Genomic DNA, 19,275 nt, shown 5'->3' on the forward strand with positions numbered 1-19,275 from the left:
CATGTAACATACAGTAAAAATATTACAGTCCTGCATCAAATAGGTTTTTTTTCAGGAATGGGTCAAATACTTGCCTAAATTAACACTGGTTAGATAGGCAGGGTGTGGTCCCCTTAAGAGTTGCCGTAGCTCAGCCAGGTGGTGGAAAAAAACTGCCCCAATTCCACTGAGGATGATATCGTGAGGCTGGGAAGGCATGAAGCGCGTAATGAGGCAGGTTATGCCTCAGGATCACCTGCTGCCACTGAGTATTTGTAGCCATTTATATGATGGATGAGATTTCAGTGAGATCCATGTCCACAGGGGACACTAAGATCTCCACCACATTTTCAGATGCAGAATTGATAGAGAGTGGTGGCCACTAGAGGGTCCTGTTCCCTAGCAGACTATTTCTTAGTTTGTTTGCTCTCTCGCTTCTCTTTAAGGGCTTGCTGGAAAGATTTCTCCGAAGCAGCTTCAGGAACAGAAGAAGACCATGAAGCTCTTCGTCCAGCAGCTTTTGTCTCCTTTAGCCACTGGCAAGTGTCCACCATAGCACTAGTGGACACCTGGGGAGAGAGGGGTCCCAAGGGACCCCTTCCGCACAAGAGGATCCAGAGGAGGTCGTTGCTTCTACAGCAGGGGGCAGGGGACCCATGTCCCCTGTGTTTGGGGGGCCTTGCAAAGTAGATGCTTTGGGAGCAATGGAGAAAGATTTGCCCCCTACCACCAAGGGGTCAGATGTATTCTGGTGGCCCAGAAGGCCCACTGTTCGTGGTACAGAGTGAGGAACCACTGGCACTTAGGACAGCAATGGTGACATAGCTGCAGCATGTGTCGATGTCAACCGAATGGGGTGTAATCTTTCGAATTTACATTTAGCCTCTGTGAAATGTCAACCGGTCCAGGGTCTTGTACTCCATGATTTTTCGCTCCTTTTGGAGTAATGGACAGTATGGCGAACAGGGGGAGTGGTGCTCTCCACAGTTTATGCAAGTGGGAGGAGGCACACACAATATCTGGGTGCAGTAGACGTCCGCAGTCTCAACATGTGACACTGGAAGCGGGAAGGTATGTGCCAAAACTTCCAACACTTAAAGCACCGCTTAGGGGGAGGGATGTATGGTTTAACATCACAGCAGTAAACCATCACCTTGACCTTTCCAGAAAATGAATCACCCTTAAAGGCCAAGATGAAGGCACCGGTAGCAACCCTGTTGTCTTCGGGTCCCCTGCAAAAGTGCCAGATGAAATGAACACCCCATCATTCTAAATTGGCGCAGAGCTTATTGTCAGAATGCAAGAGGAGATCACGATGGTATATGAACTGATGGACCATGTTGAGGCTTTTATGGGGAGTGACGGAAACAGGAATATCACCCAGCTTTTCACAAGCAAGTAACACTCGGGATTGGGCTTGGGATGCTGTCTGAATCAAAACTGCGCCGTTTAGCATCTTAGACAGCACTTTCACTTCTCCAAACTCATTGTCAAGGTGTTCAACAAAAAACTGAGGCTTTGTAGGTAGAAAGAAGTCCCCATCTGTTCTGCTACAAACTAAAAACCCGAGGCGAATATGGCTCTCCATTCTGTAGCCCTACATTCCTCCTATGGTGTAGCGAGGGAAGGAAACAATTTAAGGTCATACCTGTCGGCATTGTATTTGACCTTGTCCTTCTTAGAGACTGCTGGTGCCATACGGTCACCAGCAAGAGATGACAGTCTGCTTCATTGCGGGTTATCTGCCCTGATGCCACCCACTCCAATCAGGGGCACCACTCCCCACGTGCCACCCAGCCACAACAAAGGCCATCTGGCATGATGGCCATTGCTGGGAGTCCCCATGCCCATGGAAGACCAGCATTTACTCTTTGCTTTGGCATATGTGGGGAGCTTACAGCTCAGGCATCAGCAGTGCGACCCCCATATTGTCAGGGGGCTACCACCAAATGGGTAAATGACGGCCCCACCACAACGGACTGGCTACCGTGCTGAATATTGGGCAAATTGTCATGGGGGCAAAAAGAAGAAAGAAGACAACGGAAGATAATGTCATACCCTGGAAACTGTCCTCACCAAAATAGTTTAACCGCAGGTGGAGATGCAAAGCCACGACAACAGATTCAGGAGATCAAATCTAAGGGCACTATGGATAACTCGTGCAGCACGTAAGGCATCCTTCCCCATTTGGCACACACTTCTGTAGAATTTTGTAAGTGACAAGTCAAACCATAGAATGGGACCTGAACTCTCCTTTTAGTCGCCTCTTACGACAGGCAGGAATACCTCCAAGCTATTCTAACCCCCCCGGCGGCGGGGGTGGGGGGTTATTCTGCTTTCTTCTAGTTTCTTGTGCCAGCTTCAATGTTGTAATGGAGCCCCTCTCACATATTTCGAAAATAGACAATGTAATGTGATGACTTATGAAGAACTTGTGACCCTAGAATGTCCCTGCGATTAGGAAGATGGGCTCAATTTTGATGATTTGGATGAAGTTTCTACCACAACTGTAGATGATTAGGAATATGCAAATGGTGACAGTGAACCTCAAGACTACTACAGGGACTACAAACAATTCAAATAACTTTTGGGAGGATGATAATGAACTTGTTGAGATACTGGTCCATTTTCAAAAGCATCATTAATTCCATCATACCTGCTGTTTATTTAGTATTTCAAACTTTGTTTTTTATACTTGACAAATGTTTATTATGATGCACATTTCACACTGTCTTGCACTAGTGCAAAGTGTCGCATAGGAGTGACTGGTAAGTTTCAACAGTTTCGCATAAATGCAAAGTGTAAAAATTTATTCTTTTTCAGAATTAAGACTATTTACTCGTAATTTTCTCAACACCCTCAGATGAAAAAATCTGATTTTCTAAAAAGAGGGCAGAATGAAGGGTCAAGTTTTGTGTGTAAGTTCTACACCTGAATGGGTTGGCCGATTTATGGAATGGGACTGTATAGATATGCTTATGTCTATACAGCAGCGTGTCCTGTACAGCAGTATATGTGCCCTGCAGGTTATACGGCTTTAACACCATACACTATATGCATCTTCTAAAAATATTACAACAAAAATTTAAATATGAATAAAATTGTCTACAGTTCTGTCGTTACCATCAACGAAAAAATATAATGCACATACTGACTGCTGTATTATTAAAAGAGAATGTGGAATATTATAATTCAGTTGAATATTCGGTATCAATATTGACTGCATGATTCATGATCATGTACTTCATGAAGAAGTACCAAACCGGACTTTTCCTATAGATGGTGCTAGCTGCCAGTGTAGGACCTGTGACACTGCAGCTGCAGCGCCATCCTTTTCCTGTTAAAAGCTGACGACAAATGCCAACACACAGTAACCCAAGTTCCACATAATGGTATCTGTTTCAAATCCATAAACATGTCGAGTTGTGTGTCTGAACTACAATTTGCGGATAGCATTGGTTTTCTGTTACCATTTGAAGAATACTGCTGTAGAACCGCATCGAACTCTTGGTTAATCTTTCGACAAACATGTTCTTGGGGAACACTTTCAAGTGGTTCAAAAAAATTCAAAAGTGGTGATTTAGACATGATAAATGACAAGTGCAGGAAACCACCGAAAAAGTTCAGACAACAAATTGCAGGCCTTATTGGATAAAGGTGATACTTGAGGTGTTTAGGGGAAATATGCGGCTTATTCTCCAGACTTGGCTCCATCCGATTATCGTCTATTTGCATCATTGAAACGCGCTCTCGCTGAACATCATTTCAATTCATATGAGAATGTACGAAAATGGCTTGCTATTGGTTCACTTTAAAAGATTTTTTTTTGCATTCATGGCTTGCCGGAGAGGTAGGAGACATGTGTAAATAACAATGGAGATTATTTTGAATAAAATATTGTCTATCACTTTCAAACAGATGTGTAATTATTGCAACCAAATTCCAGTTTCGTACTACTACTGCACCTGGTACAAAACGCAGAACTGTGTTCAGAACACAAATTTGGAAATTAAGTTAAAGCCGTATGAAGAATGTCATACCTTGATGCATGTGCAGTCCATTTACTTGATGAACTCCATGGAAGTAGGCCTGCCAGCCAGACGAAAGGAAGGTAAGACAGACAATACTTCTTCGTAGAAATATGCTACTTTCAAACACGTGAAGTCCAGTTAAAAAGAAGGGTCTCAAAAAAACATTGCTTGACATATTCTGCATCAGCTAATAATGAATACACACTCTTCAACGTAAACTGAAAGGTGGAATGACAACTCAAAGACGGTGCAGAAAAGCATTTCAGTGGGCCGCATGCTGTATCAAATGACAAGTTTCCCAAAGCAGATGAACCATTACAGCAGGAGTAAATCGTCAAAAGCTCAAAAGAACGTCTGTACTCCGATCTCAACCTCTGCAGAATGTATCAATTGTTTACAAATGCACAATATCAAACTTTTAGGAGTCAGTTGCGTCTTGCAAAAGCAGACAAAGCTAATGAAAAGGATACAAAAATGGCTAAAAAGAACAACAATATACATGTTGTATGTGTTTACCTACAAAAGGTTTTACTTTGTCCTACATTGGCGCATTCCATAGTATTCTGCCAGAGACACTGTTGTCATACTTTCACAGTTCATGAAGTTGATACTGGAAAAACAGTAAATTTGTGGGATGAATTCCCCAGAGCCAAAACAGTTTCCCGTCTGCTTAAATTTGTGAAGCTTGAACATATGGAACACAAACTATTTTTATGGTCTGTCCACTATGTCAGGCAGAACACTAGCCGAGCAGTTTTAGAGCTTCATTTCTATCTGATCATCTGCGCGTTGTTGTCGTTGTTGTTGTTGTTGTCTTCAGTCCAGAGACTGGTTTGATGCAGCTCTCCATGCTACTCTATCCTGTGCAATAATGATTTAAACAAAGAAACAGAATGGCCAGAAGCACACAAAGCAGGAATTTAATAGGCTCCAGAGGTGGGATGAAAGTTGCTGGTACAAGACTTTCTATAGGTCTTTGCAAAAATATGGAGAAAGATACATAAAATATTTAGGAGATGGAAACTAGAACTTTCAAGATTGTAGCTGGAAGTTTGGTCTATGGAAAAGACTGCAATACTAAAAAAATTGAGTGTTTAGGCCATATTCCTACCCCCATGAACCATGGACCTTGCCGTTGGTAGGGAGGCTTGCGTGCCTCAGCGATACAGATAACCGTACCATAGGTGCAACCACAACGGAGGACTATCTGTTGAGAGGCCAGACAAAAGTGTGGTTCCTGAAGAGGGGCAGCAGCCTTTTCAGTAGTTGCAGGGGCAACAGTCTGGATGATTGACTGATCTGGCCTTGTAACACTAACCAAAACGACCTTGCTGTGCTGGTACTGCGAACGGCTGAAAGCAAGGGGAAACTACAGCCGTAATTTTTCCCGAGGGCATGCAGCTTTACTGTATGGTTAAATGATGATGGCATCCTCTTGGGTAAAACATTCCGGAGGTAAAATAGTCCCCAATTCGGATCTCCAGGCGAGGACTACTCTAGTGGACATCGTTATCAGGAGAAAGAAAACTGGCGTTCTAAGGATCGGAGCGTGGAATGTCAGATCCCTTAATCGGCCAGGTAGGTTAGAAAATTTAAAAAGGGAAATGGATAGGTTAAAGTTAGATATAGTGGGAATTAGCGAAGTTTGGTGGCAGGAGGAACAAGACTTCTGGTCAGGTGACTACAGGGTTATAAACACAAAATCAAATAAGGGTAATGCAGGAGTAGGTTTAATAATGAATAGGAAAATAGGAATGTGGGTAAGCTACTACAAACAGCATAGTGAACGCATTATTGTGGCTAAGATAGATACGAAGCCCACGCCTACCACAGTACTACAAGTTTATATTCCTACTAGCTCTGCAGATAATGATGAAATTGAAGAAATTTAGATAGTGAAGGGAGATGAAAATTTAATAGTTATGGGTGACTGGAATTCGTCAGTAGGAAAAGGGAGAGAAGGAAACTTAGTAGGTGAATATGGATTGGGGGTAAGAAACGAAAGAGGAAGCCGCCTGGTAGAATTTTGCACAGAGCACAACCTAATCATAGCTAACACGTGGTTCAAGAATCATAAAAGAATATTGTATACATGGAAGAAGTCTGGAGATACTGACAGGTTTCAGACAGATTATATAATGGTAAGACAGAGATTTAGGAACCAGGTTTTAAATTGTAAGACATTTCCAGGGGCAGATGTGGACTCTGACCACAATCTATTGGTTATGACCTGTAGATTAAAACTGAAGAAACTGCAAAAAAGCGGGAATTTAAGGATATGGGACCTGGATAAACTTAAAGAACCAGAGGTTGTACAGAGTTTCAGGGAGAGCATAAGGGAACAACTGACAGGAATGGGGGAAAGAAATACAGTAGAAGAAGAAGGGCAGCTTTGAGGGATGAAGTGGTGAAGGCAGCAGAGGATCAAGTACGTAAAAAGACGAGGGCTAGCAGAAATCCTTGGGTAACAGAAGAAATATTGAATTTAATTGATGAAAGGAGAAAATATAAAAATGCAGTAAATGAAGCAGGCAAAAAGGAATACAAACGTCTCAAAAATGAGATAGACAGGAAGTGCAAAATGGCTAAGCAGGGGTGGCTAGACGACAAATTTAAGGCTGTAGAGGCTTATCTCACTAGGGGTAAGATAGATACTGCCTACAGGAAAATTAAAGAGACCTTTGGAGAAAAGAGAATCACTTGTATGAATATCAAGAGCTCAGATGGAAACCCAGTTCTAAGCAAAGAAGGGAAAGCAGAAAGGTGGAAGGAGTATATACAGGGTCTATACAAGGGCGATGTTCTTGAGGACAATATTATGGAAATGGAAGAGGATGTAGATGAAGATGAAATGGGAGATATGATACTGCGTGAAGAGTTTGACAGAGCACTGAAAGACCTGAGTCACAAAAAAGCTCCGGGAGTAGACGACATTCCATTAGAACTACTGACACCCTTGGGAGAGCCAGTCCTGACAAAACTCTACCATCTGGTGAGCTAGATGTATGAGACAGGCGAAATACCCTCAGACTTCAAGAAGAATATAATAATTCCAATCCCAAAGAAGGCAGGTGTTGACAGATGTGAAAATTACCAAACTATCAGTTTAATAGGTCACAGCTGCAAAATACTGACACAAATTCTTTACAGGCGAATGGAAAAACTAGTAGAAGCCGACCTCGGGGAAGATCAGTTTGGATTCCGTAGAAATATTGGAACACGTGAGGCAATACTGACCCTACGACTTATCTTAGAAGCTAGATTAAGGAAAGACAAACCTACATTTCTAGCATTTGTAGACTTAGAGAAAGCTTTTGACAATGTTGACTGGAATACTCTCTTTCAAATTCTGAAGGTGGCAGGGGTAAAATACAGGGAACGAAAAGCTATTTAGAATTTGTACAGGAACCAGATGGCAGGTATAAGAGTCGAGGGACATCAAAGGGAAGCATTGGTTGGGAAGGGAGTGAGACAGGGTTGTAGTCTCTCCCCGAGGTTGTTCGATCTGTATATTGAACAAGCAGTAAAGAAAACAAAAGAAAAATTCGGAATAGGTATTAAAATCCATGGAGAAGAAATAAAAACTGAGGTTCGCCGATGACATTGTAATTCTGTCAGAGACAGCAAAGGACTTGGAAGAGCAGTTGAAAGGAATGGACAGTGTCTTGAAGGGAGGATATAAGATGATCATCATCAAAATCAAAACAAGGATTATGGAATGTAGTCTAATTAGGTCAGGTGATGCCGAGGTAATTACATTAGGAAATGAGACGTTTAAAGTAGTAAGGAGTTTTGCTATTTGGTGAGCAAAATAATTGATGATGGTCAAAGTAGAGAGGATATAAAATGTAGACTGGCAATGGCAAGGAAAATGTTTCTGAAGAGAAATTTGTTAACATCGAGTATTGATTTAAGTGTCAGGAAGGCGTTTCTGAAAGTAATTGTATGGAGTGTTGTAGCCATGTATGGAAGTGAAACATGGATGATAAATAGTTTGGACAAGAAGAGAATAGAAGCTTTCGAAATGTGGTGCTACAGAAGAATGCTGAAGATCACATAACTAATGAGGTGGTATTGAATAGGATTGGAGAGGAGTTTGTGGCACAACTTGACAAGAAGAAGGGATCGGTTGGTAGAACATTTCTGAGGCATCAGGAGATCACAAATTTAGCATTGGAGGGCAGTGTGGAGGGTAAAAATCAGAGAGGGAGACCAAGAGATGAATACACTATGCAGATTCAGAAGGATGTAGGTTGCTGCAAGTACGGGGAGTTGAAGAAGCCTGCACAGGATAGAGTAGCATGGAGAGCTGCATCAAACCAGTCTCAGGACTGAAGGCAACAACAACATTTCAATATGCAAATTTACTTTGAGTACCAGTACTTAGTATCTCATGTTTGGTTATTACAACATAATGTGCCGGAAGATGGAAACATGCATTTGAAATTCAACTAACAGTTTAAACTAGCCAATGGCATGGAAAATTAAACACTAGGTTTCAAATAAATTAACTGCCTCTGCAGAAAATACTAGTAAGAGGCAAATTGCTTTGGCAAATTGACAAAAATAACTTCATTGTTGTGCAAGATGATTAATGGTCGACTGCCAAAAACACAGAAATAAAATAAAATCAGAAAACAAACTAACACCATATTTGAGGCTTCCATAATTAGTTGAATTTGTTTTAATTCACTTGATAGCTCCCAGCCACAGACTTCTATTTTGTTTTCATTTGACGTGAACTGAATGAAGAGGAAACAGCAAAATCACAAAGTAAAAAAATTGGTCACATGGGAACTAATCCCCTCCCCACTACAACTCAGACTTCGCTCATGTGTGAATCTTGTGTGTTTGGCGTGCCGGAAAAATTTTTCCGGGTAGCATCTGGCTGCTTGTTGCTACTGCTGATAACAGCGAACAGCAACACTTCAAGTAGCCAATATTGGGAGCAGGTACTGCTCACAAGCAACCAAAATGTGCATGAGCATGAGTATGAGCCCACAGGCAACTGTTCAAACAAACCTACTGTGAACAGTTGTGACATCACTCTCACCATAAGCAATTTATTGTTATTGAAGAATTTCACAGTCTTCGTCCTAAAGCCTTTGAAATGATTTGCTGTTGGCAGATACTTGTGCATGCACTGTGCTTCACTGTAAATGGCGCATTTTTTTGCAATTTAATTTTCATTTTGTTTCTTTTGTATTGTTTATGTCTTATGGCCACAGTATTATTCTGCAGTGGCGGGCTACAGTAAAATCCTTTGTCAGATTATCAGGTCTTACCAGTCAAAATTACAAAAATTTAAAACTAACTAAAACAATGAAAAATTCCAGGTTTTCCTGGTTGTCCCAGGGCGTACACACCGTGTGTCAGCATTGATCTTATGGTTTTCTTACAGGGGCTACAAATTTATGATATAGAATCACGAAAACCTAAAATCCAGAGAACATAAAATTGAAGTTCAACTGTAGATATTTGTTTACTTTATTGGCAGATAAAGAGAGAGAAAAATTTATCATGGCAGATAAATTATTCAGAATGTTGGAGATGAAAATTGTGGTAGGTCTAGAATGTTTTAATAGGACAAGGAAGAGACAGAATAGCCATGGGAGAATGCAAGCTGTGGGAATAGAATTAAATGAGATGTCATTTGGTAAAACATTGCACACAACATGATTTTCACATTTTGCTCAAGAATCATGGAAGGTCACGTTACATTTATCTGGGAAACTATACCAGACATCATCTAAAAATTAATAATTATGAACTGCAAATTTAAGCTGCAGAGATGGCAAATCACAGATGAGGTGAAACAGGGTTTATGGGACTTTTCAAAAAGAAAATCAGAAAATGTGTGACAAATGGGGAAATAAACAAACATAAGAGAACAATTAGCTTTGAGATAGCAAATTGGGAAGCAAGCGTAAGAACAACAAGGCAAAAGTATAAGGCCCAGTGAGAATCTACAGATAATGCGCAACAATAACGAATGAAAAAGATATAAAATGTAGCAAATGAAAGCAAGAACACAAAAATAAAAAAAGGGTAACTAAGTTTAAAATGGCAAAGCAAGCAACACTAGAGAAGAAATTTAATGCTCCAGAAGCATGTATGACACTGGAAAAAACTAATGAATGAGCAGCAGCTCCATGAACATCAAAAGGTGTGATGGCAAGCTAGAACTAAGCGAAGAACAGAAAGCTGTCTGCAGGAGGGTGGAAATATTTCTGTCTCGTGTAGGCTTTCAGACCAGTTGCTTGAAGCTGGTTTTCAATGTCTTCAATAGTAATTTGTAAGAATGACTGTCCCTTCTGCCAATAACACAAGGGTGTGTTTATGCTGCCACCTCTACTTGCCAGGCTACGATGAAATAAACCCACAGTCTTAATGGTCCATTTTACCTGCATCATCACTGCTCGCCAAGTTGCTGATAGTCTTGTCCACACACTAGCTCCATTCTAAGATGGGTCAGATGAGCCAGTTATTTATTAAGTAATCTCCTTTGTAGACTGACTGCATTTTCCTAGTATCCTACTGATGAAACCACCGAACACCCCCAAATATGTATGATTTTAATTTCAGGTGCACTGTGCTGCCACCCATAGCCAGGTACTCCAAATCAGCAATCTCAGTAGTCAAGACATCGTGAGAGAGCAGAATGGGGCTCTCCGCGGAACCCATGGACTTGAAATGTGGTCAGGTAATTGGGTGTCACTTGTGTCGCATGTCTCTACGTGAGATTTCTGCACTCCTAAACATCCCTAGGTCCACTGTTTCTGATGTGTTAGTCACGTGAAAATTTAAAGAGACAGATACAGTGTAAAAGCGTACAGACTGACCTCGTCTGTTGACCGACAGAACACCAACAGCTGAAGTGGGCCTTATCGTGTAATAGGCAGACATCTATCCAGACCATCACACAGGAATTCCAAACTGCATCAGGATCCACTGCAAGTATTACGACAGCTAAGTGGAAGGTAAGAAAGCTTGGATTTCATGGTTGAGCAGCTGCTCATAAGCCATACATCACGCGCCGGTAAATGCCAGACGACAACTCCCTTGGTGTAAGGAGCATAAACATTGCACAACTGCCGGTAAATGCCAGACGACAACTCCCTTGGTGTAAGGAGCATAAACATTGCACAACTGAAAAGTAGAAATAATGTTGTGCGGAGTGATAAATTACAGAATACAATGTGGCGATCCGATGGCAAGGTGTAGGTATGACGAATGCCCTGTGAACGTCATCTGCCAGAGAGAGTAGTGCCACAGTAAAATTCATAGGCGGAGGTGTTATGGTGTGTTTTTACTGGAGGGGGCTTCCACCCCTCGTTTTGCATGGCACTACCACAGCACAGGTCTACACTTATGTTTTAAGCACCTTCCTACTTCCCACTGTTGAAGAGCAATTCAGGGATGGCGATCGCATCTTTCAACACGATCGAGAACCTATTCATAATGCACGGCCTGTGGCAGAGTGGTTGCACGACAATAACATCCCTGTAATGGACTGGCCTGCACAGAGTCCTAACCTGAACCCCAAAGAACACCTTTGGGATGTATTGAAACGCTGACTTCCTACCATGCCTCACTGACCGACACCAATAACTCTCCTCAGTGCAGCACTCCATGAAGAATGGGCTGCCATTCATCAAGAAACCTTCCAGCACCTGATTGATTGTATGCCTGTGAGAGTGGACGCTGTCATCAAGGCTAAGGGTGGGCAAACACCACACTAAATTCCAGGGTTACCGATAGAGGGCCCCACAAACTTCACGTCGTCTTCAGCCAGATATCCGGATACCTTTGATCACATTGTGTATCACAACCACTTCATTATGGATACACTAGGTGTAAATCTTTGGAAACTAGTTCCTCTGTTTCACAGAATTTATTGTGTTCCTTTCTTGTTAAAACATCAGCATACAAACCCAGAAAAGGTGAGATAATATACAAAGTAGATGTGCATAAAAACTGATTAAATACTACCTCAGAGTGAGGTAAGCCTACAAATTTCTCTACAACAGAAATTAGATTAACTATTACAGGGGTAAATGGAAAAACTGGTAATCCACAAGAGTATTTTTATGTTTCTCTGTGTATGTTTAGCTCACACGAGAGAAAAATACTAATACAACAATGCTGATTACATGCAGCAAACAGTATGTTTAAATGATAAAACATGGAGCTTCTTGTTACGAGCAAGTGGTGCATTCAAACACACAGACAATGTAAGCATAGGCTTCCATGGCACTTGTCAGTCAATAAAATAAATTTTGGCCACTACAGCAGAGGGCATTTTTGCTAGCTCCTGAATAGGGGGAGGGAAAAAAAAAAAAAGAATTATCCTCATCTGATACGGTATTGATGAGGGGTGTTAGAAATCCTTTATTGATGTTTGCATTACTTCTTTTCTTTGTGAAAGATTCTCGATTGGTGTTTGCTTAATTGTTTGCCACTGGTGGAAGTAGGCAAGTGAGAAATGGACAGCAGTTATGACACAGCCTATTTACTTGCCGCCTAGTGCCATCTGAAGCATGTCAGTACTCTGTACCTTTGGCTGTTGTGGCCTCTTGCATGCCAGAAGACAATTTTTTTCTCTCAATCAACATTAAGAATGTCATTGCTGCTAGTTCCACAGCAATTTTAACTGCTATTACTTTCTCAAATAACTGCAAGATCAGAAATGGTTACAGACATCATCATCCAGTTGATTGTGGCCAAAATAAAATGTATAGTAGATGCTTTTGACAGGAGTCACACTTTAAATCCTTCCCACCACTGTATACTAAATATGGGAAGTGGTGTCACACAAACATTTCAAGGCATCACTTCTCTACTGCACACAAAGTGCAAAAAACATTCTCCAATTTCATATGAAAAAACTGTAGTTTTTCTCACAAGTACTTTTTTAAATGAGCTCTATAGCATACACCAAGCTGTGTTAATTCTGTTGATGTCAATTTTTACCAAGATTTTTAATATAAATGGCGCAATTTGTGTTGCCCACAAAAGATGTAGCCTGAAGAAATATGGAAGAGAGAAACTGCAGAGCTTTCTACAGGTTTAACAATAAAAACAATTTGGATGGTGCACTTCCTAAAAGAGTCATGACAGAAGAGGATGACCTTTCAAACAAAATGGAAACATTTTTATGCCATTTATCAGACTCAGGTTCTCAAGACTGGAGTACGAAGATTTAGCTATGCACACTAGAGAATTGTGTCATTGACATTTTCAGATGTTCATTTTATTTTCTCACAGCATTAATCTCAAATGTTATGTCTGAAATAAATAAGTAGATAAGAAAAACTAATAACTGGTTTATCTATAAGCCTGGTAAATCTGTTTCCTGTAGTGACACCACATGGGCAATTGCTTAAGTACTTGATGCACCAATGCACCATCATGTATCACATTTAAACAAAATGATCTTGTATTAGAAAACTCACAGCATTCCAGTTTGGAGTAGATGGAAGTGTGATATACTCAGAAGATTTCCTTCACATAATGTGTTCATCTACCTTCAATAAAAAAAGTTTCCTTCATGTTGAAAATTCTGTAATATTGCCAGAAAATGCATTTTTTCCATACATCTTAATTTGTTGCTGTATGTGAAATTAAAATCTAAACATAGTGCAACTCTTCCAGAACTCAATGATGCCAGTTCCTTATTTATACACTGAATAATGTATCTGTTCGAGTGAGCTGAATAAAGACTACAATGTTCTATGCAGTACGTAGGGAAATACGGAAGCGTCCGATCCCGCCCGTCTGCTTTGACCCATGACGTCACAAATATGGCGGAAACAAAAACACACACTTTCCACAAGAAGCCTAATGACACTAACGGGACAAGCGTGGGAAATGGGGTGTTTTGGGTGGGGGGGGGGGGCAAACTAAATATAAACAAATTTAGATGCCTTGCGTAGCTACAACGTGAAAGTGAAGACAGCCATGCATGAATACCCACCCACCTCCCCAGGGGTCGTAACCCCTGCAACCCATAGAAGATAAAGATGCTTCAGTAGCTGATTAGTGTTTTTTGTCTTTTTAAAAAAAAAATCTCGCGGGATAGAACGAACAGATCAGAAAGATAAATATAATAAACTAAAACAGAAATTGGAGGAAACATAATTAAAATAAGTAATAAGCGTTTTTAAATTAAAAAAAAGAAAAAATCTCACAAGATAGAACGAACAGATCAGAAAAGTAAACAAAATAAGATAAAACAGAACTGGAGACAGCCACACTCAAACCAAACTCCGCGCCGTCATGACGTCACACACGACAACACCCTTACGTCACGGGTCAAAGCCGACGCGTGGGATCGGACGCTTCTGTCGACCTGTACGTAGTAGACATGCCAGGAATCTTTCAAGGAGAGGTGGTGGTGTGACAATCCCACAGAAATTACAGTCACAGGTTGGGAGTTCAGCATTCCAAAGTAACGACTCTCTTCTCTGCTACCATTTAATCACAGTTTTTGGTCACTGAATGTATTTGAATTAATATTTAAATACTTGCAAGTATTTAAAGTATTAACTATTCTAAAACGGATTTATAAAACCCAATAAAATTAAATTCCCATGCTCAGTTTAAAACAATTCCCTATGATTTCATAAAACTCTTTAAATTCCCCAGAAGGACTGTCACTCTATATACTTAGCACCTGTTCTTTCTAACTGAAAAAATACAACAATGAACTGTAAATGGCTCTGATGCCAGTTCAAAATTCACATCAAATTAAAAGCTTTTTTTTTTTTTTTGGCAAAGTCAAATCCTTTTGAAATTATTCATTTATTGTTAATAGCAAAAATTGATACATTAAATATGTAACGTACATTGCAGGGAGCATGCACAACACTGTCCACATGGTGAAAAGTTCATTACAAATTAAATAACAAAGGCACCATATTTATTTTTCCTAAATGTATTTTGTCTAATAGTTTCTTTCATGAAACAAGATTGAAGCTATACAATACGCCAACATACCTTGAACGAGAATAAGATTTTCCTTTATGATGTGATCTGTGTTGGCTGTATGAGCGAGAACGGCTCCTTGATTGCTCTCTAGAATTAGGTGGTGTGGGGGTCTTATCATTAGCCGGAGGGCTGTGATTAGATCCGCTATGACTTGGGCTATGCTGCACACAAAATTGCGAAAATGTTGTGAATGTTTCACGCTTAAGAAGTATTCTTACATTAACATACAATATTGTACCCATCAACATTAGAACAAACAATGCCACAAAATATACAATATTGTACCCATCAACATTAGAACAAACAATGCCATAAAATAAAGCACTTCACTTACACAAAACAAAATACAAACAAATACAAACTGAAAAATTCTTGGGCAACTTACAAAAAAATTATACAATTCAGATTATTAATTCATCACTAAGAGAACAGATTTTGGCAAGACATACTTGAACGCACATAAACATGTCATTTTATGTACTTGTTATATGGCGCCAGGCAAGAATAAATTAAAAGAGCCATAACGCACATACATCTTTCACCGACGTTGACGCTTTAGATGTACAAAATTATAACAACAAACCAGTAAACTGTGATATTTAAAAAGTAATCACTATGTTTTTAGAAGTTGAACGAGTGAAAATACAATAAGTAATCAGATTTATATTCCTCAATTTTGTAAACAGTTTTATCAGCGGAGCAGTCTATAGTTAGTCAATGCCGAGAAATTATCACGAAAATGGCGCGTTCTGCACATTGAGGTCCTCAACAAAAAACGATTTGTATTCATCACGACGTTGTTAAATTTCAAACTGTACTGCGACATCCAACAACGAGATTACTATCAGCTCTGATTTTCTTGCAGATATAAGTACTCAATGAATCTGCCTATTCGATGAAAAGTTTAAAATGCATTTAAATAAAAGACTTCCAACGTAACTGCAAATACCGAAATGTTACTTCTAAAACATTGTTCTACCTACGTAAATAGTACCAGTCAAAAACAAAATTCAGAACTATCTTACAAATATGTATATTGATCGCATGCTACTCACGATTTACCTTAACGCCGGGCAACGCTGAAATGTATGTAACCAAAAATAGATATCTCACAAAATGAGTACATGAGCCAGCTAACTCACCTCCCTGTCACTCATGCCTTGGAAGATTTAACTCGTACCAAAAAATTCTTGCTTCGTACATATAACACAATTTACTAAAATGGCGTCCTTTCAATGCCTAGCGCGCAATCCCAAAAAGTTGCACCTTCCGTTGACTAGCAACGGCAGTATTCGCCAAAGACAATCGCCACCGGATGTAACCAGTGTTGTACCTATAGAAAAAACGATTTCATACTTAATTCAAAAATTAAATTATATTTATTTGATAAATTTTAAGGCACACATAGGTCTCTGTAATATTATAAATACTATAAACAAATAAAATTATTCAATAAAGAATAAGTTTTGCTTTAACAAAAATAATGCTAAGAAACGTACTGGTTCCATAACGTTTAGTGATAATAGTACTCTCTAGTGAAGCTATCATCGAGGAACAAAGCAATCTTTACGAAAATTGTACTGGCATTATCCATGATGTACACAACCTTGCCAAAGATTTTCATGCGATATACTCTCTGATGACAGAGCGGTTCTAGCCAAAATGGCTGGTGCAATGTTATTCGAGAGGGCCCGTGCTGTTTCCAGCACAAATAGAGAAGAAGGTATTGATTTACTGAATAAAATTGTGCGGGATCAAGAAATTGCCGAGAATGACGAAGATACCATCCGAGTTAAGGAGCAAGGCATCTTGCAACTTGGTGAGCTGTACAAGAAGGAAGGTAAAGCTAAGGAGCTTGCTGACCTAATCAAAGCAACTAGGCCTTTTTTAAGCCATATAAGCAAAGCCAAGGCAGCAAAATTGGTGAGATCACTTGTTGACTTTTTCTTAGATTTAGAAGCTGGCATAGGAATAGAAGTGCAGTTGTGTAAAGAGTGTATAGAATGGGCAAAAGAAGAAAGAAGAACGTTCTTGAGGCAATCGCTGGAAGCTCGGCTCATAGCCCTGTACTTCGACACTGGCATGTTTTCAGAAGCTTTATCTCTTGGATCTACTCTGCTAAAGGAGTTGAAGAAACTGGATGATAAAAATCTGCTTGTGGAAGTCCAGCTTCTGGAAAGTAAAACATACCACGCTCTAAGTAATCTTCCCAAAGCACGAGCAGCACTTACATCAGCAAGAACAACGGCAAATGCTATTTACTGCCCCCCAAAGTTGCAAGCATCATTGGATTTGCAGTCTGGGATTCTTCATGCTGCTGATGAAAAGGACTTCAAGACAGCATATTCATACTTCTATGAAGCATTTGAAGGTTACGACAGTGTGGAATGCCCAAAAGCGTTGACAGCTCTCAAGTATATGTTACTTTCGAAAATAATGCTGAACAATCCTGAAGACGTACATCAAATTATAAGTGGTAAATTGGCATTGAAGTATGCAGGCAAGGATATAGAGGCAATGAAGTCTGTGGCCCAAGCCAGTCACAAGAGGTCACTTGCTGATTTTCAACATGCTCTTAAAACCTATAAGAAAGAGTTAGAAGATGATGTGATTGTGCGTGCACATTTAGGAACATTGTATGACAATATGTTAGAACAAAATCTTTGCCGTATTATTGAACCATATTCCAGAGTTCAAGTGGAATACATATCTCATTCTATTAAACTCCCAATGCAACAAGTGGAGAAGAAATTGTCGCAGATGATCCTTGACAAAAAGTTTCATGGTATATTGGACCAAGGTGAAGGTGTTCTTATTGTGTTTGAAGACACTCCAGTGGATAAGACATATGAAACAGCTCTAGAAACAATACATAGCATGGGAAAGGTGGTGGACACTTTGTACCAGAAAGCAAAGAAACTGTCTTAATTTCCATGTGCTATAGATGTAAATTAAGTTCTTCAGATGTAAATAAAAATCAGTTTTTGTGAACGCAGTTACGTTAATTTAATTCTTGGTTAAGCATGTTACATTTACATTGTTTTTTTTGTACCACATCATTCATTGTCTTGTCCATTCTTTGTTTGCTACAGTGTAACAAATTAACTGTTCTAAGATCACATGAATTCAGTTGCTTATGGGAATTTTCCAATAAATAACTTTTGTATCTCTTCATATTTGTGCTTATTTTCTTCGACTAATAATGTGAAAAATACAGACAGGGGTATATGGTACTGTGCGACATATTTCTTACAGTAGCCAGGCATTTTGATTGGAATATAGATAATTCCAGCTTTGTTTTTTTCCCACCAAGTTATCAAATTAAAATGCAAATTGACATAATTGCCAGCTCATCATAAATTAATTACACTTTATACCAGTAATTCTGTTGTGCTTCCGTCCTGTGTTATGGTTACAGGTAGAATAATTTTGATAGGTAGAATTTGTGATTGTGACTCCATGAGAATTATAGTAAAATCACTAGTGTTATGTTTTTAAAATGCTTTTCATACATTTACCTCGAGTCATTCTTTTAGAGTATTTGTGAATATAGCATGTTGCAGGAACAAAGCGTGCTGGTGTTACTAAATACATTTTCCATATTCAGTACTCCTCAGGATGGTATTATTGATGAAGTGTCAAGTCTTTATTAGCGCCTTGTGCTTGTATTGTGGTTTGTCAGTCTTGGACCAAGTTTTTAAATTGGCACTTTGTGGAGATGAACTGAGGATCTCTCGCAGGAGAATATTTAGCTCCATTGTTGGTTCATGATTTTACACTTATTTTGTGTTAATGATATTTTCTTATTGCATTTAGCAATAAATATCCCAAGATATTCCCTGAAGGTTTATAGTGGTGATGATGTAGATACTCCTCAGCCCTAGTTTGTATATTGACAATTTTTCGTAGTATGGTATGTTTCCTTAGACTATTGTTTCTTAAATGCAGTTGAGGGTGGAGTTTATGAACATATATTATGTTCTCAGTTGGAAAAAAATGTGCTAAGAATTAAATGCCTATGAATTAGTGTTGGCACTTCGTCGTAGTTTCATAAATATATTTCCTCAGTGTTGTTTGGTATAAGTAATACATCCTCTTTCCATTTGATGTTTTCACTATTTCGTACATACAACTTTTTGTGATTTAGAGCCACATCCAGAATCTGAATACAATCTTAACTACTAGTCAACATTATACATGACTCGTAGAAAGTATACATTAGAAACATCAGAGAGATGAAATGCACACACTGTGTACATTCATTACATATTCACTA

At 39.5% G+C, this 19,275-nt stretch overlaps 2 protein-coding genes across 5 annotated transcripts in view; one reads left to right on the top strand and one right to left on the bottom strand.

Annotated features, from left to right (window-relative positions):
* LOC126174919 (transformer-2 protein homolog alpha) overlaps positions 1-16,300 on the bottom strand; it is a 52,529-nt gene extending 36,229 nt beyond the window's left edge. For all 4 annotated transcript variants that reach the window (XM_049921358.1, XM_049921356.1, XM_049921359.1 and 1 more), the window contains exons 1-2: positions 16,142-16,300; positions 15,009-15,160 (exon numbers count right to left, since the gene is read on the bottom strand). In XM_049921358.1, coding sequence (XP_049777315.1) covers positions 15,009-15,160; positions 16,142-16,156 — 167 coding nt within the window. In that variant the 5' untranslated portion in view covers positions 16,157-16,300. The remainder of the gene's footprint in view (positions 1-15,008; positions 15,161-16,141) is intronic.
* A 327-nt stretch (positions 16,301-16,627) lies between these two features.
* LOC126174918 (26S proteasome non-ATPase regulatory subunit 11) lies at positions 16,628-18,173 on the top strand. The gene has a single exon (XM_049921355.1). It carries the CDS (start codon positions 16,662-16,664, stop codon positions 17,925-17,927), a length of 1,266 nt encoding a protein of 421 aa, XP_049777312.1. The 5' UTR covers positions 16,628-16,661; the 3' UTR covers positions 17,928-18,173.
* Positions 18,174-19,275: the final 1,102 nt, after the last annotated feature.

The sequence above is a fragment of the Schistocerca cancellata genome, chromosome 3 (assembly GCF_023864275.1).
Source record: "Schistocerca cancellata isolate TAMUIC-IGC-003103 chromosome 3, iqSchCanc2.1, whole genome shotgun sequence".
Classification (NCBI taxonomy): Eukaryota; Metazoa; Arthropoda; class Insecta; order Orthoptera; family Acrididae; genus Schistocerca; species Schistocerca cancellata.